Here is a 23,278-nt window from a genome sequence, read left to right as displayed (position 1 = left end):
TATTTGACGACTGTTTTCCGTTTGACTTCGCCAATCTCCATGTAATACAAATTATATTCAAGGTGTTAGCTGTTTTTCATCACAGCTTAGTTGTAATCCATTGCTGATACTGAATAAAATATTGGTGTGAATTTACACTGATGTTACCGGAACGGAAGTGATTCCTCACACTTGTCATTGGTCGATACAAATTTCGTATTGGCAAAAAAGAAACTGCACAACCAGACAGGCTCTCCTGTGTCGATAATGGAAAAGGTTTTATGTTCTGTCCACGGTAAGGAGTTAAATTATTTGTCTTAAGATGTAAAAATGCGATTAGCAGTCTTGAATTCACGTGTAGAGTTTTATTGTGCGACACTCTCAGGAGCACATGACGGCGCAGTTTGATTTTCAGGACATGTGAGGAATCCCAGACTAGTTTTGTTTTCCTCTCGTCTCCAGGCACCCCGTGCATGCTGAAGACAGGCGTGAAAGATGGACCAAATAAAGGGAAAAGCTTCTACGTCTGCATTGACAAGCAAGGTTGTGATTTCAGCCAAGTGGCAAGGTAAATGAAGACTGACTTTTTGACATATTAACCATTTTTACCTGTTTACCTATATATCTATATCTATATCTATATCTATATATATAGTTAAATGAGTATGAGAGGATGATACTTGATAAGACAGACCTGGTGTGTGCTGTATAAATTCAGATTTTACTGTAAAATCCTAGGAAAATATCATTCTGATTGGGCACTATATTGATATTATATATGATATTAGGGCTGGGTGATATGGACAAAATCCAAGATCGGGATATCTTTGACCAAATACCTCGATAACGATATTATAGTGACGAATGTTGGTGGTTTCATAAGATACTGACACAAGCTATTATCATTTTTTATTCTTATATCGTCTTGAATATCGTTACCGCAAGTTACCCTGAAATATTGTGATATGATTTTCATATAGAGCCCAATATGTATCACCCCAAACTGGCAGGTGAATTGTTGAATCTGTCGGCCACTATGGCCAGAGGAAAAGAGATTATTACTGTTTTTGACTTAAATCATCATCACCATCTTTATCATCTGCAGCGCCCCACCGTCCCACTGCCTCCATCATGAAGACGCGATGGTGGAACTGCAAGCTCTCACCTACAATCAACAGCAGCAGAGCCACAGGTGGGTGGGTGTGTGTTTGTGTGTGTGTGCGAAAATTTGTACATGCATTTTGGGGGAAATTTAGTAACTTAACTTAATTCATCAATGTTTTGATCAGTATCAAAAACATGAAAAAGACAAATGCTAAAAAATAATATTTAAAAAAAAAAATTAAAGTGCTACATGTAACATTATAAGGAAAGCTCCAATGTTTTGGGTGAAATATCCTTTTCCCGACTTCCCCAGACTGAGACCAGACCTTGGACACCATTCTCACCTCTGGACGTCCAGTGGTTCAGTTCCTATGGGTAGCACTTCGTGTTAGCTTAGCAGAAAGACTTGAAGTCTATGGGAGTCATTAGCCTGGCTCTGTCAAAGTGAAAAAATAAACCTTAAAGCAGCATCAAAGCTGTCTTATTTACACAGTGGATTTTGTAGGCTATTTTTTTTTTTGGAGACTATAATAAACTTTAATAACCTTCAACACAAAATCTCATGCTAGAAAACTTGTGCTGCGCTGCCCTCTAGGGGATGACACTCTCAGTAGCAGCAGGTATTTTAAGCTGCTTGAATACCTGCTGGAGCCCCTAGAGGGCAGCGCAACACAGGTTTCCTGCAGGTGTTGAGTCCCTCTTTAAGAGCAGCTGACAGTGAGCGAGCAGGTAACTCTTCAGCGTCCTGCCTGAGCTCACCTCAACAGGAAAACTGGTTTTGATGGGCACATTTGATTGGCCGATGCCGTAATTCAACCTGTGATGCTGATCTGTCTCACCGCTCGCCTCTCTCATTCAGATTGTTCTACCGGTGCATTGTGGGCAAGAAGGCCGGGCAGAGGTGGTGTGGAAATGTTCCTTGGACCGCAGTAAGAAATCCCCCACACGTTTACACATTTCACTGTATTCATCCTATTTTTGAATAAATAAATTCCTTCCTCAGTAAAAGTGCCTGAGCAGCATGACCTGACAGAGCACTCTGTTTTTAAATCATTTAGTCTATAAAACATCTGAAATAATGCCAAAGTCACATGGGACGCGATGTTTTCAGATCGCTTCCTTAGTATGACCAGCAGCAGAAGAAACCCAAAGTTTTATTGATCGATTTTCTGTTAATAAACGAATGGATATATCAAGTCATTTTTTCACCAGTGCTTGTTGTTGCAAATTAGCCTTTGATTGGATCAGTTGCAGTTGCTCAAATTCTCCAAAGAAAAAGTATATTATGAGCATAGGTGAAATTATGAAAAAATAGAAAAAGAAATAAGGAATATAAAGATACTGTATATGCCTTAGAAATTTGTAAAATGAATAAATAATAATTTAAAAAAAGTGTGTGCATTATGTAGAAATATGTGCTTTAATCTGACAAAAATAAATACAGAAATAAGAAACTTTGAAAATATAAAGAGTATACCTACATACACGATACATACACAGGGGTGTTGTGAATGAGGCAACTCTTCATGAGGATAAAAAAATATTTTTTAAGCTGCAAGTATTTTCTGTATGTTGTTGTCTTGCTCACATCCCTGAAGTCTTGAGTTTTGCACTTTTGCTGTCCCTGCAGCCCGACAAGGAGAAGAGGAACCCTCTGTCCAGCCGACAGCTGCAGCCCTCCTGCCTGCCGCCGGTCCGAAACCCCTTCAAGGCCCCCGGCAAGACGGACAAGGACTCAGAGTGGAGGAGGGTGCAGAGCGGAGGAGACAAGGAGAGAAGAGGAGAGGAGGACGACGACAGCCGGGCGAGTCGCAAAGTCGAAGGAGGAGAGAGCGATCAGAAATCAGATGTGGAGAGCAGAAATGCAGGAGAGGAGAAGGAGGAGAAGTCCAAGTTGAATCCGTCACACACATATGCAGGTAAACCGCTGCCGCCGGGGATGAAGATCAAGAAGAGAGTTTCAGACGAGGAGAGAAACAGAGAGAGCAAAACAGAGGTTGAGACGCAAGATAAGAGTAAAGAAAGCCGTAAAGCTGAGAGAGACGGGGAGGAAAAACATTCTACCTCGAGCGTCAAGTCTCCTCAAGCCGATGAAACACGTGAAACCTCAAAGGATCCTCACAAGGATTCAACCCTTCAGTCCACTGCTGCCTCCAAAGCTGCTGAAATAAACTCTGGGAAAGAGGCCGACGCTGAAATGAAGAAAACTCCCAGAGACACCGCCGCCACCCAAACCCCAGCACAGCCAGACGCCGCTCCCGCCAAAGATCGACAAGACAAACCGAGACCTGACAGCCGACACGACAAGCCGCAGAACACAGACGCTAAAGGGTCTAAAGGGTCTAAAGTCACCACTCAGTTTGGGGAGTTTAGTGACGACGGCGGTGATGATGATGATGTACAGTTTGTGTCAGCGAAGCCGGCCGCTCAGAAGACGCCGCCTGTGACCGCCGTCCAAAAGACCCTGACCTCCTTCCCAGGATTCCAGCCGGCCTCCCAGGTCAAAGGTCAGCAGGACGACCCCCAGGGGCTGCGCAGCTTGCTCTCCGCCCAGCTCAAACAGAAAAAGGTGAGCGGCCCGGAGCTGCTGCTTCTGATCACTTTCACCGTCAACTAAGCTGTTAATTACTTATTGATTATTTGGTAAATCATTTAGTAAGGGTGGGGGAAAAAAGGAACTAGTATCCACATGGTGGTGAAATATCCTCATTAGGCGCTCCTCTCTCCCCCGCAGCTGCTAATGCACTGGACTCCTATCTCTCCATTCACTTCCACTTTTCACACATAAACTCAACAATGAACATTATGACAATATAGCCCAGGTACCCATTTTCTGGGGTCTGAAGGAAGTTCACTGCTCCTGCTCGGCATCATGAGTGTTTTCCCACTACCCCTTTTACCTTTTTTCATTTCCAGTTTGAATTGCAAACCTCAGTTCCTGTTCGGTGTCATTCCCAAATAAAACAGAGAAAAGATGAAATGCCTTTCATTTGTATTTAGTTCACAGAATTAGCAAAAAAGTAGTCATAATGTAATGACTGTGTTATCGTGATATATGTCATTATCAGGATAAGAAATTATTTCTAACGTGACAGAAGATTTTGCCCGTGTCACCCAGCCCGGTTAATCCAGCAGGTCTGGTAGGAAACAGACATTACCTTCCAGATCTACTTTCCAATTCAAATAGGAAAACAACTACAAGAGAGATGTTTAATCTAGAATCCAGTGTTGTGCATTAGCAGCTCAGGGGAGCAACTAATGAGGATATTTCACCACCATTTGGACTCAAATCACACCTAAGGAACTAGACAACACAACACTACAGCAGTGAACAAGTTTGCTTTAAAGCTGTATAAGAAGACTTTGCAGTTTGGCTTCCCCGAGTGGCTGCAAGAAAACAAGAGGTATCCTTTGGTATATCTGACTCTGTCTGTTGCCTCGGCTCCTGCAGACCACGCTGTCGGTGGTGAATGTGTCGGCTCTGCCTGACAAGGGACAGAGGCTGAGGACTCAGGTCAAAGAGCTGGAGGATGCGCTGGAGTCTCTGAGCCTCACTGCCGCCTCTCAGCCAGGTAACACACTTCTTGTTCCTACACGACTAAAATGAGACGATGCGACTCCAGTCCAAGACTCTCCTAACCCTGTAGTCTCTGTCGCTCACCTGAACTGTGAACTAAAGTCGTCCATAATACAAATCCTGTCTCTCAGTCAGTTATCAGCATTCACGTTTTCCAACAGCGATGAACTCAGCATTTGTAGTTCGTCACTGCGTGTTATGCAAGCATTTAAACGTGAAGCTTTACCCACAATGGCTGCTACAATGGCTTCATTGTTGTGTGTTTACCCTAAAATATCTAACTGCTGGTGCCAGTTCCTCTTCAGAAGTGAAGTAAAAGTGAAACAGGAAATCCATTACAGCCTCCAGACAGCACAGCCTGCTTTTTAAAGGATTACACTCCAGCATTTTGGGCAAAATCCCCCTTTTTCTGACTTATATTGGATAAAAGGAACAGGAAGATCCACCACTATTTAACTTCTCCTGAAACCATTCTCCTTTGTTTGTTTGTTTTATTTCCCCAAAATCCCAAATCCCAAGATGTGCACTGGGTGTTATGTAGCATAAATCTCATTTCTGTCAGTCAGCTGTTATTCAGAGGCAGCACATTGCCCACTCCTGTTATTACCAATGTAATGAAATGTTATATCACAGAGCCTCTTTGTGCTCTCTTCCTAGTATTTGACAGGTTAGCACCTCAGAAAGCTGTTTTCTGTCAGCCGTGTGGTTTACTTCCTTCGGTGTTGCATCATTTTCAGAGTCTCAGGCCGGGCGTAGCAGCGGTGATGTCGGTGCGGCGCCATCTCAGGCCCAGATGAACCCGTTCAGCCGGCCGGGGGGGACAGTCCTCCTGCCAGCGCCTCCCCCGGCCCCCCAGCAGGCCTCAGGCAGCTCTCTGGGCCTGCAGCTCAGCCAGGGATACAGCCAGATGTACGCAGGTAGGTCAGAGCGAACCGAAGGTGGGATGACGTCTTGTGGTTTTGAATTTTGGTCTGTTACAATGCAATGGAAAAGACACGTCTAAATTTGACCCTTAGTCTTTAAAGCAAACCTGCACTTTGCTGTAGAGTTGTGTTGTTTAGTCCCCTGTGTGGTTAAATATCCTCATTAGCTGCTCTGTGCTGCCCTGAGCTGCTGATGCACAGTACTGGATTTGTATCTCTCCCTTCACTTACAAAATAACACTTTAAGCACATTAACAAACACAAACACAGCGGATTAATGTCACCCAAAATTAAAAAATGAAGTACAGTACCCATTTTTGAGGAAATTAAACATCTCTTTTGTTGTTATTCCTCTATTTGAATTGGAAAGTAGCAAACAATTGTAATTGCACAAAGAATGCAAGATGGGTTTTCATAGCTCGGTAATGCAGCAAATGTCCTGCAACATTTGGTCGTCTAATGTTCTTTACTGTTTTAGCACTGTTCTCCTCTTTTTCCACTCTCGATGTCATCTGCATGTTTGCTTTTGACCTTGAGTTTCTTTTTTCACCTCCATCGGACTGTCTCCATCCTGCACCCTGCTTTTTTTCTCTGTTTTCAGTAGATAGGTCATCTTTTTATATTATTTCTGCATGTAAACTGCAGCTAAATAGATCTTTGTGTGCTCAGCCAACCCTCAGGCCCAGGGGTTCTACGGCGGCAGGATGACCGACGACCGTCAGCAGGCGGTGAGGAACGCCACCAGCGAGGCCATCGACCACCTGCACCGATCCCTGGAGTCGTGCCCCGGCCCCGAAACCGAGACCCCCGACCCCAAGGGCCTCAAGGTTGGTCCCTCAGCCACCGGCTAGTTTCCCAAATAGACGAAGACTCTCTCTCTTTCACTTTAATCCCCCACAGTGAAGTAAAAATAAGGCTCAGAGGGCGATTCCATCATTCTTGACAGACGACATTTTTACTTATTTCTGTTCTTTTTATGCTATTTTTGCTCTCTTACAACTGTCTTTTGTGTTGTCCTCTTGTGATTGGTCGGTCCCGTTCCCCCGATCATGCTCTCTTGCTGTGATTGGTCGGTCAGGTGTCTCTGCTGCCCCATCAGAGGAGAGCTTTGGCCTGGCTGCTCTGGAGGGAAACGCAGAAGCCCTGTGGAGGAATTCTGGGTAAGTTCACCCATGTGTCTTCTGCTTTATATTCTGTAGTATTTCTTTTACATAGATTTCTCCTGTATTAATTGATTGTATTTAATTTTATTCATAAGGATGTTTGGAAAGTGAAGTTGCTTAAATATTGCAATTTTTTCTACCTGGAAATGGATATACAGCATCTTGGAAATGAAACCCTCAGTCCTCATTTGAAAAAGCTGTTTTCATGCATTTTTATGGGATGCATCGATGAAGCATCACATTGTCGTTGATGATTGTTCTCATTGTCCTGTCTGGACTCAGCGGACGACATGGGTCTGGGGAAAACCCTGACCATGATCGCTCTCATTCTGGCCATGAGGAGGAAGGTGAAGGAGGAGGAGGAGAAGGAGAAGGAGGAAAACAAGAAGCTGGAGAGCTGGATCTCCAAGAGCGGTAGGCAGAGCTCTTTTCACTTTTTTTTTTAAACCTGTCAAATAGCATTTAACAAGACATTCTTGTTAATATTAATGCAGTTTATATTTGAATTAGTCGGGTTATTGGTAATGGTGTTGGAAATTTGACCCCACACTTGACTTTCTACATTTGTTAGCACACAGAAACCTGGGTGTCAAATAGTGGCATTTCATTTCAAATGATTCCTCTAAAACTGTACATTTAATTGCACATTAATTAATTGTCATGCAGGGGACCAAAGTGGTAGATTGGTGGTTTTAAAACTGGTGTCGCTGAGGGGCTCCCAGGGGGCCTCGCAGCAAAAAGAGGAATATTTTAATTTCAAATGAGGGCCTTTCAGCTAAGTGAAAGTCAACTTGGCGGTTCTGAGCATGAAAATGATTCAAAACCGCTGTTGCAGAAAATATTGCAAATATCCACACATATTGCATTATTATAATCAGAATCAGAAATACTTTATTGACCCCAGAGGGCTGAGAATTGGGCCGGCTGCAGTTCCTCAAAGTCTCAAGAGAAGAATATATCCTAAGCATTAGAATAGAATAGAAGATACTTTATTCATCCCACAGGGAAATTCAGGTATGCAGCAGCTCAAAAATAAAATATAATAATAAATATATAAATATAAAAATACATAATAAAAGCAACATAGAAGCAGCACAATTATTGCTCTATTACACAATTAGTGTAATTATAAAGAAATAGAAAAAGAAATAAGAAATATAAAAATATGTGCGTTAGAAATTTGTTTTAAAAAGTACGCATGTGCATTATGTATAAATACGTGCACTGATCCCACAAAAATTCCAACAATAAATACAGAAATAATAAACTGAGCATTTGTAAAAAGCATACCTAAATACACAGGGGTATAATAACATGATGAGATATCAACGTAAGCTTAATCAGTGTGTGTGTGTGTGTGTGTGTGTGTGTGTGTGTGTGTGTGTGTGTGTGTGTGTGTGTGTGTGTGTGTGTGTGTGTGTGGATCCATGCTCCTGCTCCTCCAGACTCCAGCCTGGTGCTCTCTAAAGGCACTCTGATCATCTGTCCCGCCTCCCTGGTTCACCACTGGAAGAAGGAGATCGAGCGTCACGTCAAGAGCGGCAGGCTGAGTGTGTACCTGTACCACGGCCCCAACCGCCAGAGGAGCGCCAGAGCGTGAGGCGCACACACACACACACACACACACACACACACACACTGCCTCAGTACACTTTAAGCTGTACTTACTTTCACCCTGACCCGCTGCTGAAGGGATGATGCACTGATCTGAGCCTCTGCTGCCTGTTTTGGATGAAATGATTTTGAATGTAAACCCGATTGACCCGGCACAGCGCCACCACCAGGCCAACAGGACCCTGAGCTTCACACTCACTGGGCCTCACATTAGCAGATATGATGCAGCAGGATGTAGGGAGGGCCTGTTAGAGCAAATGATAGATGATAAATACTGATCCTGGCTGTGAAATGAGCGCAGGGCCGTTTTTCATATTCGATCTTATGCTACCAGGGTATCCGCGGGGTCTTGAAAAGTATTAAAAGGTGATAAATCAGTTTTGGGAAAATTAAGACCCTTAAAAAGTATTAAAGTCTTATCACGACTTTATTAAGTCTTAAATTTTGAAAGTATTTATTTCTGAATTAGCTGTCCAAGAGTTTGAGTCCCAAAAACATCGTGAAAGTGTATGAATTTATTCATTTTTATTAAAAAACAAAGATGAGCAGGTACATAAAAAACTAGGCTATTGTGGGTGCGTTCGTAAATTGTCTCTGAGAGCGCCAGAGCGAGCGGGCGGTTGGAAATTCAGAAGCACAAAGTACGCTCTGGCGCTCCCAGTGCATATTACGAACGCACCGAAATGTTACATGAAGTCCCACGAAAACGGAAGAGAAGGCTTGTCTTTAGTCTTTATCACAAACTAAAACTGTTAAGTCACTTATGTAAAAAATGGTTACAGCTTGAAGTGGCGGTGAGGTATTAAAAAATATTGAGAAGGTCTTGAAAAAGTCTTAAAAAGGTATTAAAATTAACTTCAAGATTCCTGCATATACCCTGGCTACACATTTCCACTTTAAGGCAGCCTAGATTTACATGGTGCCTCAAAATTTCAGTCAAAGCCGGAGGAAAAGTGACCGACACGATGAATAACCCGCCGTCTGTCCGTCCTGCAGGCTGGCGGACTACGACGTGGTGGTGACCACGTACAGTCTGGTGTCCAAGGAAATCCCTGTGCAGAAGGACGAGGCAGAGAAACCCAGCAAGGATAAAGATGATTTGGTACGCAGCTTTTTTTTTTTTTCTTTCTTTCTTGTTTTTACAGAAAGCAAATAAAGTCCGGCAGCATTTCCAGTGTTTAAATAACTTTAAATAACTTGCACTACAAAACTCGGACTCGTTTCAGACACTGCAAAGTTAAGAGGCGTTAATTTCACTCTCTCACCGTGAAACAGCTGAACAAATCGAATGGAACAGAATAGAATAGAAATGGCTGCCCTTATTTCTATTGTAATAAACACAATGAAATTAGGAGAACCTCTTCTGATCGGTGCAGTAAAAGACAAAGGGAAACAAAACCAAACAAAAAAACAACCTCAGTAAACAAACAACACAGGCTCTTAAATAATAAATAAAGTTAAAAACAAACAAACAAAAAAAAAAACTTGAATAAATGTAATTTTTGGACAAGCCAGAATGTAATTACTGCACTATAATAAATTTAATCATCGCACAAGATAAAATATAATGTTGTACTTGGATAAATGCAGTTATTGCACTAGAATAAATGTACTGATCCAGAAGGTTTGCCCTGTAAAAACAGTCAACATATGAGCTAAAACTAATCTCACCATCGATGTGGAAGATGTTTCAATTATTTTCTGACAGGTGGACCAGTAAAAACGTGTTCCGGATGCAGGGAATCAAAATGAGCCTTGATGAAGCGATGAACTTTAATAACACCTTTTTAAATACGAAGTGTGTTGGAAAATAAAATGTCAAAGGGAAAAAAAAACTCATGTTGCCTTGTTATGTGGGTCATGGAAAGTCAGATTTTGTGGCTGAGGGGAAGAAAGCTGCACTAACACACACTCACTCAGCCAGGTGTGTGTGTGTGTGTGTGTGTGTGTGTGTGTGTGTGTGTGTGTGTGTGTGTGTGTGTGTTTCCTCAGCCTCCTGACTCGGGCCCCCTGATGCGGGTGGCCTGGGCCCGCATCGTCCTGGATGAAGCCCACAACATCAAGAACCCCAAGGTGCAGACGTCCATGGCCGTGTGTCGGCTGAGGGCGCGTGCACGCTGGGCCGTGACGGGCACGCCCATCCAGAACAACCTGCTGGACATGTACTCACTGCTCAAGTAAGAAAACACACACACACACACACACACACACACCTTAACCAGAACTGGGTCACTTAATATTTGCATATAAATCTATTTTGTAGACACTGTTTGCTAAATGCTTCTTCTGTGTTTCATCTCTCGGCGTCATTTGTCATCACAATCAGTGCTGAAGTGATTCGCTGATACATTAATCAGGCATAATTTATTTTGCGAATTAATTATTCTGGCCATTTATCAAATTAAAATACCAAACACTTGTTGGTTACAATAACACAAACACAAAATCTTGCTTTCTTTTTTCTGTCATTATAAAATTAATTTAAAGACATCGCTTCAGGCTCTCCTGACGTCTGATTGGCATTCATCATTGTTTTTACAGAAGAAATGATTAATTGACTTGCTAGAAAATGTTCAGGAGATTAACCCTTTGATGCATGAATTATGAAAGCCTGACTCCAGATTTTTTTCATGTGTTTTTACTCTTCTTAGGGCATGAACACCTTTGTGAGTCTCCATACTTCTTTAAGGATGCAGGACTGGTGTTACCATGTCATGATACTGGTATTAATATGTTTTCAGCAACAAGAACTGACAGTCTCTGCATGAAGCTCAATGGAGGGGAGCAGCAGAGAGCACTCTAACAGCTGATATGCAATTCCACCATAGAAACCACTGCATTTAGGAGAAAATGACTTTACTACAGGGATGCAAACAGCGCGCCAAAAAGCGCAACTCGCTTTTTTCGTGGCCATTTGGGTGACTTGTGTGAATCGTGCAGAACCAATGAGTTTTTTTAGGGGGGGTCAACTTATCGATCACAGAATTGCGGACGGAATCGCGGAATTAGCCAAATAAAACAATCTATTTTTAACGCGGAATTTGACATAATAACAACTGCACCGGCACGGCACTAGCCAACAAGCAGAGAAACTTTCCAGCTACAGCAGCGCACTGACATAGATTGTGAAACAAAGTGAAGAGGTGCCACTCCACTGTATTTTCACTGGCTAACAGCAGCACACTGGCTTAGCTTGTCTATTCAGAGAAGAGGTATCACTTCGGCTTATTTTTCATATTCAATCTGTGTTATCACAGGCATACTACTGCTCATTCATTGGTAGCTGAATTGTTAGGTCTGTTTGATAAGTAATTTACATTTTTAAAACAAATAATAATTTAACATATTGTTAAATATGGAGGTTCGGAAACTTCTCTCTTTTTTGAGGTCTTGCTGTTTGCATCCCTGTTACCACTGAAAATGACCACTGTAGTGACCGCTATGCGCCAGAGGGTTTACTGACATTGAAAAGGATTGTTAGATGCAGCCCTGGAAGCAGGATTGACAGAAGACGCTTGGCTGTGGCAGCTCACAGTAAACTAGCAGAGTGCAGATTCTGAGGCCGGTGAACAGGAAGTGAGGACGGGCTGTGGGTCCAGTGTGTGTGTGTGTGTGTGTGTGTGTGTGTGTGTGTGTGTGTGTCAAGAAAAGTGCTCGCCATCTAAAGCGTGTACCAGGTGACACCGAGGCTGAGGCGCGGCGGCAGCAGCAGCCTGGGTTTGAATCCGGCTCAGGCGCTTTGCCGCGTGTCGTCCCGTCTCCCTGCCCTGTCCTTCCTGTCTCTCTGCACTGTGACTGTCTGATAAAGCAGAATCTTTAACCTTTGAAATAAAAAAAAAAAAAAAAAAAAAAGCCAACTAATATGCCGTGGCACGCGCTTTAACTTTCACATCTCTGGCCAGAAGACACGATTTTCACTGCGTTTGGATCTGTGACAACAACACATGATGGATGTTCCTCATTAGATCTTTAGCTTTCTAACTGCTAATGAGAAGTAATTAAGGTTCATTTAAAGTGAAATACTATCTTCTCTCTCTCTCTCTCTCTCTCTCTCTCTCTCTCTCTCTCTCTCTCTCGCTCTCTCAGGTTCCTGCGTTGCTCTCCGTTCGATGAGTTCAAGCTGTGGAAAGCTCAGGTGGATAACGGCTCCAAAAGAGGAGGAGAGCGGCTCAACATCCTGACCAGGACTCTGCTGCTGCGGCGCACCAAAGACCAGCTGGACTCCACAGGGAAACCACTGGTACACACACACACACACACACACACACACACACACACACACACACAGATCTCATACACTAAAATACACTCCCGGTACTGACTGAGGTTGACTGTTCCAGGTGTCTCTTCCTGATCGTACCTGTGAGGTGCATCGGCTGAAACTGTCCGAGGACGAGCAGGCCGTGTACGACGTGGTGTTCGCCCAGTCCAGGTAACACGGCGCCCCGTCCCGTCCCGCCCCGTCCCGTTTCACTTTACACAGCACTAGACGCCCCTCTGAGCCGGCGGTACAGGTGTTTAAGGGGAGATCAGGCTGTCTACATGTTGCGTTACTGTTTTTTTTTTTTTTTTTTTTGTCAGCTTTTATTTTGGGGTTAAATTAGTTTTCGCAAGCATTTAACCTTTTGAACCCTGAGAAAATATGTGATGTGCAAATTAGCAAAAACTACCCAGAAACTAGTTAAACACCTTACAAAAAATGAATAAAAAAAGTCAGTTTAAAAAAAAAAATGTACAGAAACAACTATCAGAAAATTAGCCCCCAAAAAAGACCAGAAAATTTGTAAAACATTCCTTAAAAATTTGTAGTTTAAAAAAAAAAAAAAAACTAATTCAAGAATTATTTTAAATCCATATTTCAAATTATATTCCAGGAGAATTACCATAAAGCCAGAACGACCAAAAACATCTCCCAAAAATTTTAAAAATAAATAAAGTGAAATGACTAATTCTGGGTGTCATTTCTTCATTTCTTCTTCTTGTCATATACCTGTTTATTTATTTTTTTTATGTAGGGAGAAAAAAAAAAAAAAGCACTCCACCCGCCTCACTTCCCCCCACATGTGTATGCAGGTGAATAGTAAAGCTGTTTTTCTGCTTTGAGCGCCTCAGTGAGCTGCAGACGTTCATTTTGAGACTGAGGCTGGAAGCCGGTTGGTTTCCTGCATCACGCGTGTTTCTGGCTGACAGAAAGGCTTTTACACCCGCTCACAAAGGGACAGCTGCCTCTGAGAAATGGTTCATTATCGGGACAAACAGAAGGCCTCCACACGCTGTCACCTTCATTTCAAGAAAACGCTCAGACCTTCATTAACCCGGAGAAGGCGTGAGGACAGGCTCGTCGTGTTTGCAGAGTAAAAAAAAAAAAAACTGCAGGCTGTCAGGCAGAGGCTGGGGTTGGACAGGATGTGTGTGTGTGAGCGTAAACAGTTTGAGGTACAGTGCTGTGAAAAACTCTCGATGAACAGATGAAAATTAAAAGTGACAGTGGTGTGATCCGCTGCTGTTTTCCAGGTCGACGCTGCAGAACTACCTGAAGAGACACGAGGGAAAAGATCTGGACAAGGGAAACGCCTCCGCTGGCAATCCATTCGACAAAGGTGAGAGAGTGATTTTGTTTTATGCGATGCGGCTGGGACGACCCGCGTTAAAAGTGTAAAGTCTCGCACAGGCGTCCCACTGGCCTTGAAAAACCTTGAATTTTTGTGGATTTCAGAAAATGAAATAGGGTCTCGAAAGTATCTGAAAATGAATGAATTTCCTTGAAAGAACCTCATTTAAATAAAAAAAAAAAACTCGTTTTCTTGACTTGACCTCTTCAGTGTGTAATTTTGTGTGTGTGTGTGTGTGTGTGTGTGTGTGTGTGTGTGTGTGTCCTGCCAGTGGCCCAGGAGTTCGGCATGTCCCAGTCGAGCTCCGTGTCTGTGTCGAGCTCCCAGCAGCCCCAGCAGGCGTCCAGCACCGTCCACATCCTGTCTCTGCTGCTGCGCCTGCGACAGTGCTGCTGCCACCTGTCTCTGCTCAGGAAGGTACACACACACACACACACACACACACACACACACACACACACACACAGGGCTGCCTCCACCTCAAATGGACTCTTACCGGGCAAACAACAAGCTCAGCGATGGGAGGAGCTTTTCCTGCAGAGAAAAAGCAGAATTTGATGCACATTTGTGTTTCTGCTAAACATTTTGTGTGATAAACGGTGGTAGAAACACTTTTGTCAGATAAAGAAGCACAAAGTTTGATATTATGACCGGCTCAGCAAAAGGGGTTTGTCTTGAATTTGAAATGCACAGCAGCTGAACAGTGGCTTTGGAAACATCGAACTTTGAGAAATGTCCCGTCTCTCGGTGTAAAAGGCCTCGTCATGACTGTCTGCCAAATACATTTCTGTGTTTTCTTCTTTGCATGAGAGATACTAACGAACAAGAACAACTTGTCCTGTTCTAATGAATTCTTGATTTACTTTCTGACGATCAGGAAGCCTCATGATTCACCCAGCTGATAAAGACACCTCGTTCTCTTCATTGAAGCACAGCTCATGTCACTGCACTGCAAAAACGCAAAATCTTACCAAGATTATTTGTCTTATTTCAAGTCAAAAATGTCTTATTTCTAGTCAAAATATCTCATTACACTTAAAATAAGACATGATCACCAATGAAACAAGCAAATTTTCACTTGAAACAAGAGACAATTGTGTAAAAACAATTTACTTCTGAGGTGATCATGTCTTATTTTAAGTGTAATGAGATATTTTGACTAGTAATAAGACATTTTTGACTTGAAAAAAGACAAATAATCTTGGTAAGATTTAGAGTTTTTGCAGTGTGATATTGTGGAGATGATTGTCTCCAGCTGTGCATCCTCACCTGTCCCCCTGTCCCCTCAGACGCTGGACCAGGTGGAGCTGCAGGCTGACGGGATCGTCCTGTCGCTGGAGGAGCAGCTCAGCGCTCTGTCGCTGTCCGGCGGCCCCTCGCCGTCCGGCCCCGACCCCACGGACACCGTGGCCCTCAACGGCAGCCGCTTCCCCTCCAGGATCTTCGAGGAGGCCAGCCAGAGCACCAAGGTGCGCCCCCCAAATCACCCCGCATCACACCTTCATCACAGATGAAGATAGTTTTGTTTACACTATAGTTTGTTTGAACAGGTCACATCGCCATCTGCCACATTCGAATCAGCAACATTTTTTCCAACTTAAATAACAAAATAAGAGTCTAAAATAAGAGCAAAGTTTAGATTCTGGGGCAGCGTGGGAATATAAAAATTGTTAAACAAAAAGAAAATTGTGATTTGTGAGTCTTTTTTTGGATAACAAACTTTTCATTGGTGATATCAAAGTTTTACGGGTTTTCTCTGTAGAGCAGTAAGTCAGGATTTTAGCGCCCACAGGACAAAATGAACTAAAATATCTTTAGGGGCTCAGTGGGGTTGCAGATCAAAACCAGTGACTCAGCGATTTCTGCAGCAGCAGAAATTTAAAAACTGACTTTCCCACCCGTTGGCATTTCGAAACACTTCCCAGGTTTTGCAAAAATTGTTTGATGTGCCACAAAAACTCCTACTGGAATATAAATATTAATAAAGAAAAAAAAAAAGCCGCTGTAAGGAAACTTGTGGGTGTCAGAGTTTGCAGATCTGATAAGCAGCAACGTCCCCGTCTGCTGCTGGTGGAGCTGCGGAGAAATGCATATCGTTCTGTTAAGCAACTTTTTTTTAATAATGTATATCATTTTTTTTACAATGGCTATCCAAATGTTTTAATGTTGTTTTATGTTTAATGTTGCTCTCTTTCTAAAATGCTGCGTTTCAGTGGCGATCTCCTCATGTTAGAATTACTTTTCCTGTCTTATCAGGTTCTTATTTTCCAAAGTAAAAATGAAACCGCTCTTCTGTCTCGGTCTTTCCGTCCAGATTTCTGCCATTGTGTCCGAGCTGAAGGCGATCAGAGAGACGAGCGACAATCAGAAAAGGTAAAAAGCGTCACTCTGAGCTCACAGTGAAAATTCAGATTTTAGTCGAACAAGTGACAGCCTGAAATTTATCCCAGTACTCAGCTGGTGTGCAGGTCGTCATCACCAGCAGTCACTGGGTCGGACCAGTGGGGTCGGTCTGAGTGAGGAATGCAGCCGTGTTAAAATGAAGGCTTTTAAATAATCAGCAACACGCTTCTCCTCGCTCTCATATTGTGCACTTGAGTGCTTGAGGAGATTTTAAGATTTTAACGCTAAAGCCAAGACTAAATGACTCGTAGAGATGGAGGGGTTTTGCAGTGAACTCAGGAAGACCTCTTTGAGGCTGACGGGACGTTTGTAGTGAGCTGAAAAATATTTATTTTTAAAGGAATACTCCAACGTTTTGTTCCCAGACTGAGACCAGATGTTGGACACCATGTCCACCTCTGTACGTCCAGTGGTTCAGTTCTAATGGGTAGCATTTCATCTTAGCTTAGCATAAAGACTTGAATTCTATGGGAGTCATTAGCCCAGCTCCGTCAGATTGAAAAAATAAACCTTACAGCAGCTCTGATGCTCACAGCGGATCACGTGGATTTGAAAAATGTTTTGGAATTTTATGCTTTTTTGCTTTTTGCTAAGCTAACAGGAAATGCTACCTACAGGAACCGAACCACTGGACGTACAGAGGTCCAGCACCTCGTCTCCTTTAACACTGAGCATGTCCCTCCTCTCACTGTTCTCGTCTGTCACCTACCTGTGACCTACCTGTGACCTACCTGTGACCTACCTGTGACCCAGTGTCGCCACACGCCTCATAAACATGTTGTTGTCACCGTGTCTCCAGTGTGATCGTGTCCCAGTGGACCAGCATGCTCCACATCGTGGCGGTCCACCTGCAGCGGATGGGCCTGAGGTACGCCGTCATCGACGGGACGGTCAACCCCAAACGCCGCATGGACCTGGTGGAGGAGTTCAACACCAACCCCAAAGGACCGCAGGTAACCGAGCAAGGCACTAACGCATCCAGCGCTGGTTAGATTGGTTTTGCATTTATGTGTTTATCATTATGAGAGTGTGCACATTTCATCAGCAGGTCATACTGAGCATTCAGAAATTTGAATGGCGTTTCTACTGTATACAGCTGCTGACCTATAAATACAGTGGGAGTGGATGGGGCTTCATTGACTTGCATGTATTTCATAACTCATAAAGTGTACATGTTATTATTATAAGAGTGTGCACTAGGGTGCATCAAATTAACATGGTGAAATTTTAATTCCAAAATATCAATTTGGCTGGCATTGCATTTTGTTCCTATTCATGTATAAATGACTTTTGCAAAGTTTTGTGGAAATCCATTGAGATTTAGGGGTACCAGCTAACACGTGAACTTCTGTGAAATGTCAAAAAATGTGCATTTTTTAGTCTATTTGCCAAATGGTTGACCCAAAAAGGTTAAATAAGGTGAACTTTTATACAGAAACATGTTCTATAGGGTAACTCAAGCAAAATTAGTTTGTTTGCCCTTTGGATAACTTTGGGAATTTCTTAGAATTCACCTTTCAAGATTCTTCATTTACAACAGTTTATAGACAAATGAATGGAGGGCAATAGGACAACTTCGCGTGGCCTGTGGACCTGCCTTGCGGGTTGGATCCACACCAACATTTTAGGGTTTCTAGGTTGGCCAATGCTTCACACCTGTATCAAGTTTGTTCAAAATCTGTTTTATAGGTTGTGTAATTCTGGTCCAAACAATGACTGGAGATCAAGGACCGACATGTCAGATCCAAGACAAAATTTTATGGGTGCTAAGTTGGATGATGCTTCACCTTTTTCTTTATGTTTGTGCAGCAGAGATGGACGTCAGACACAAATATAAAGTTTAACTGACTTTACTGTTACACACAAGGGGCAATAGTGAGACACTTAAAAGAACAAACCCTAGTGGAAACTCACACAACCTAATGATAAGAACTGACAAAACGTAAATGCTCAGTCTGTGCCAGAGTCCGCCCCACTGAGCAACATCACCAGGGAGAGAGAGGGAATGGAAATGGAACCTTGAACCTAGCTGGAGCATCCCACCCGAAATGTCTCCAGCTAGTCTGGCGGGGACCAGTTGGTTAAGGTTGCCAACCGTCCCTTGAAATACGGAATCGTCCCATATTTGGCAACCAAAACACACGTCCCGTATTAAACCAATAAGGGACGTACTTTGTCCCTTATTTTTGAGAGTCTGCCCCCTCTCCCGCTGTTTGACCAATGAGCGGAGCTCATTCACACACGTCAGTGAGTGTGCACTCCATTCATTGGTGAAAGCGCTGTCACTCAGTGTTGCTAAGCTACAAAGTGCCTGCCCATAGCAACAGCAGCAGGTACCTGGGAGGCAGGAGACAAAGGCGCACCAGTCTGCGCCGGGCTGAGCGCAGCGCGAGGCTGGTGCCAGCGCCCAAATTGAAAATATTTTAACTTGGGCGCAGCACCCAGTGACAACACCTCGGTGCATCCAATAGGAGGGAATAATAATTAATAGCGTGCGGCCCAAACGGCGTGCTGTGTGAAAGCCCCTTAAACGAATAATGAACAATTGCAGTGTTACAGTCAGTGCATTATCACTGTTAACATTTTGTGATTGAAGCCTGTTTATTTTGTAATTTTCCAAAGAAGTGTGATATGGCCTCATTTCAGTATTAACCTCTGAGCAAACTAGGACAGACTTTTTTTTTTCTTTTCTGCGTGAAAGTTGGCAACCCTACAGTTGGTGAGGACAGCATCTTAGCTGATCCTGGGGTTTGTTGTGTTGTACAGTGCCTGAGAATGAAAAGGATAGGAAGGACAAGGATAGGGTTTACAATCATATCGTAGCATACCTAATATCACTCAATTATGATGTACCATGCATGCATAAGCCTCAAATCTAAGCTCTGCATCGTCTAACTTCATCATTACAATGAGAACTTACAGTAACATCACTACCAGAGTGACTAGCTGCACTCAAATAAACCTTTCTTTAAAATGTTAATTGAACAGCTGCAATGCTACACTCAATAAAGATGAGACATCAGTACTCTGAATAGGATATTGCCTACTCTAAAATACTGTTGATGATAAGCTTAATAGCTTAGCTAACATAGCTAGCTAACTGTGGCTAGCAAGTTAACCTTAGATGTAATGAGCACCAAATACCTCTAAATATGACTACATTTCACTCAAAGTATTTCAATATACAAAGAAACAACTGCAGATATGGTAATTACATGTAATAGGTGTATACATACCCAACACAAAAATATAAATATCTCCTCAGTTTTCTTGAGGTGCAGTCTTTTTTTTTTTTTTTTTTTTACATCAGAGCTCTATGGTGACCGGTTAGCACTGTTGCCCCTTTATCCACAGAAACACATGTGAGCTGGCACCCCTAAACCTTCATGTATTGGAAAAATATTTTGCATGTGTTGTTAAAACATATATTGGAACACTTTTAGCACCCAGCCATATCAAAATTCAAAAATTTTATTTTTTGATGCACCCTAGTGTGCACATTTGATCAGCAGGTCATACTGAGCATTTGCAAGATGCACAGAGTTCCTACTGTGTACAGCTGCTGACTTATGAAATACATGGAAGTCAATGAAGCCCCATCCACTCCCGTTGTGTTTATTACTCATAAACCATACGTGTCATCAGTATGAGAGTGTGCACGTTTCATCAGCACGTCATACTGAGCATTTGAAAATTTGAATGGAGCTCCTACTGTGCACAGAAGCTGACTTATAAATAATGGAAGTCTATGAGTTCTCCACAGTTTCACATATGGACATACAACATCTTTGTAGCATAATAATTGTATGAGGAGACAGGTGACAGCAATATATATATATATATATATATATATATATATATATATATATATATATATATATTTTTTTTTTTTTTTTTTTTTTTTTTTTTTTTTTGGTAATCCTTTAAATGTACACATAATTCCGCGTGTTTCATTAAATGAGCAGTGTGTCAGTTTAGGAGTTTTAAAGTTACAGACAAGCAAAGAAACATAAATAATAAATACTACTACCGCTAGTACTACTACTACTACTACTACTACCAATGTTAATAGTAATGATAATAATAATAAATTAAAACAATAAGACATATGCAAGACATACTAATTAATTAATGATTTGCCATACAAAGATTTAAGAAGATTTTGTTTTTTATATGCAAATTAATTTACCAGCATTAGGCAACATTTTCCTGTGAGCTCATACCTCTGAATCTGTGTATTAACCTGTGGAAATGTGTTGTCGAAACATACACACATGCAAATTTCTTTAATATGCTCAGAATGACTTAGTTAGAATTAATTATGATTACTTAGAATTATCACTGTACATTTTATGGCAAAGTTAATGTGCTCAGGTGGATCTGAAGCACACTGTTGTAAAGTGTTGAGGTTATTGCATATTGTGAGTCTAAATGTCAAGTTTTTGTTTTTCTGCTAAAGGTGATGCTGGTTTCTCTCTGTGCCGGAGGAGTGGGGCTCAACCTCATCGGCGGGAACCACCTCTTCCTCATGGACATGCACTGGTGAGACACACACACGCGCACACACACGCGCACACACACGCGCGCACACCCACACATATACACACACACACACACACATAAAGCAGGACAGTGACATTTTGACCTTTGACCCCTGGGCTGCTTGTGTGTGGCAGGAACCCGGCGCTGGAGGACCAGGCATGCGACCGCATCTACAGAGTCGGACAGCACAGAGACGTCACCATCCACAGGTGACCAAACACATTCAGTATACACAAAATACAAATAGCCTACTTTTAAATTAAAAAAAGAAATAGATATCCATCTAGAGACAAACTCAAAATATCAGTAAAATATGAACTATTTCTGACATTAATATCCTGACAGACTTGTTGAAAGAATAAAAAACTCAGTATTTGCTCCTCCTGTGGTCTGAACACACACAAAAAAAACACACTGTTTTACAGCTTTATGGATGGAGGGGTCTTGTCCCCCTGACCACCCCGGGATTTTCACCTATGACAGAGACAGATTATTTTGAAAACATAACTTAGTTAAATCTGCAGCACTTAACCTCTACACCGACCATCAGAGCTGATTTAAAGAAGAAAGACGATTTGTCCAAAAATCTGTTGTATATCATGTTATGTTATGACTAATGAATTACTTGATTTATTTTTAGAGCGCATCTTATGGCAGCAACAATAACAATACACAGCAATACATCTGATGCGTAGCGCTTATTTTCAGTCAAAACACACAATTACTACCGTTTGATAGAAAGAATTTATTCACAATTAACAAAATGTCAACAAACAAACAGCCTCTTAATTACACAAAGGCATCAACTATTGAACGTGGCAAGATCAGAACACAGATCATGTACGCAGGAGGTACCAGGAAACACTGCAAGAATAAAAAAGCAGCAAGTCGAATAAATAATAACATTTTAATATTTAAAAAACACAGAATGAACTCACCAAAATGGGAGCAAGCCTGCCAGTGAATTTAAAACTAATCAGGCATGCCCCTGTGAGTCACTGAGTCACTTGAGTTTTAATTTACTGTTTTATTTATTCATTTATTTATTTATTTTTCAACCTGATAAGTTTATGAATGGTTTTATTTATTTTTTGTTTTATTCGTTTATTTCTCGTATTATGTTATATGTTAGAAATCTCATTCTAATTTTGGTTTGTGAGGCTCTTTGTAACCTTGATTTTGAAAAGTGCTCTAGTTACTCGAGTTTTAATTTTCTTTGAACCGTCTTTTATTGTCTTTTATACCTTTAATTGTTTTTGTTTTTTGTTTTTTTTTTACCTGATGAGTTTATGAATGGTTTCTAAATAGAAATAGATATAGATATATGTATATGTATATGTAGATATAGATGCATAGATAGATAGATATAGATTATAGATATGGATCGATTTTTTTCGTTTCTGAGTTTATATTTTTTTATATTTTATATTTTGCTGCCTTTGAAGCACTTGGTATCACTGATTTTGAAAAGTGGTCAATAAATAAAGATTACTAGTAGCAGTGGTGTTAATATTGATCAGTTACTCACATCCAGAAACCATTAAATTTAATTGTGTCTGTTGACATCCTGGTGTCTTACTAAACAGATGTGTGTGTGTGTGTGTGTGTGTGTGTGTGTGTGTGTGTGTGTGTGTGTGTGTGTGTGTAGGTTTGTGTGTGAGGGCACGGTGGAGGAGAAGATCTCCACGCTGCAGCAGAAGAAGAAGGAGCTGGCGCAGAAGGTGCTGTCAGGAACAGGAAGCTCCTTCACCAAACTGTCTCTGGCCGACCTGCGGCTCATCTTCGGCGTCTGAGGCGACGCGCCGGGAGAAGAGCCTCCGGGCCGCAAAACACAGCACGTCCTGCAAAACACAGGCTCCGCCCACAGAGGGAGCTGCCGCTTGTGGCCCAAACTTAAACGACATGGATCCAGACTGGAAACCTCAAAGCGTCTGTGATCCATGTTTTTACTTGAAGTTGAGCTACATCTTCACTGTTAAATTAAAACTAAACACACCAGGCCTTCATTTCATCTGCCTTAACAGGCCACTTCCTGTTGCTCTTTTTTGTTATTCTGCCTGTTCATAATGTCAGAACTGTCACAAACACTGACGCTTTGAAACCTGAGAACCTGTGTTTTATTTTGAAAGGGTTTATTTGACTATGTACAGAATTCACTTCATTTCTTTGTATTTTATTTTATTCTATTTTATTCTATTCTATTTTCTATTCTATTTTCTTTATTTAGGCTAATTTCGTCATATTTTTTTGTTGTCATTTTTTTCCGGAATTTTCAGGTCATTTACTCACAACCTTTTTTTCTAGTGCTCAGTCCGATTTTTTTTTTTTTTTTTTTTTGAGGCTCATGAAGTGGCTTAATGA

At 41.9% G+C, this 23,278-nt stretch overlaps 1 protein-coding gene across 1 annotated transcript; it reads left to right on the top strand.

Annotated features, from left to right (window-relative positions):
• The first annotated feature begins 197 nt into the window (after positions 1-197).
• Positions 198-23,131, top strand: ttf2 (transcription termination factor, RNA polymerase II). Its single transcript, XM_030081693.1, has 23 exons — positions 198-274; positions 442-547; positions 1,085-1,171; positions 1,943-2,012; positions 2,714-3,652; positions 4,535-4,655; positions 5,398-5,577; positions 6,253-6,410; positions 6,662-6,743; positions 7,029-7,160; positions 8,192-8,342; positions 9,357-9,462; positions 10,353-10,537; positions 12,447-12,600; positions 12,701-12,792; positions 13,875-13,960; positions 14,244-14,389; positions 15,262-15,441; positions 16,287-16,345; positions 17,175-17,328; positions 20,835-20,917; positions 21,052-21,126; positions 22,566-23,131. Exons 1-23 carry the CDS (start codon positions 247-249, stop codon positions 22,708-22,710), a joined length of 3,519 nt encoding a protein of 1,172 aa, XP_029937553.1. The 5' UTR covers positions 198-246; the 3' UTR covers positions 22,711-23,131.
• The last annotated feature ends 147 nt before the right edge of the window (positions 23,132-23,278 follow it).

The sequence above is a fragment of the Myripristis murdjan genome, chromosome 21 (assembly GCF_902150065.1).
Source record: "Myripristis murdjan chromosome 21, fMyrMur1.1, whole genome shotgun sequence".
Taxonomy (NCBI): Eukaryota; Metazoa; Chordata; class Actinopteri; order Holocentriformes; family Holocentridae; genus Myripristis; species Myripristis murdjan.
The sequence above is the reverse complement of the archived record's forward strand: the minus strand, read 5'-3'. Positions and strand labels throughout refer to the sequence as shown.

Excerpts from the sequence above, each read along its gene's own strand:
- ttf2 (XM_030081693.1), top strand. The coding sequence starts at position 247 with ATGGAAAAGGTTTTATGTTCTGTCCACG. Across the intron at positions 9,463-10,352 it reads GCAAGGATAAAGATGATTTG|CCTCCTGACTCGGGCCCCCT; the intron begins GTACGCAGCTTT and ends GTGTTTCCTCAG. Across the intron at positions 17,329-20,834 it reads CCAACCCCAAAGGACCGCAG|GTGATGCTGGTTTCTCTCTG; the intron begins GTAACCGAGCAA and ends TTTCTGCTAAAG.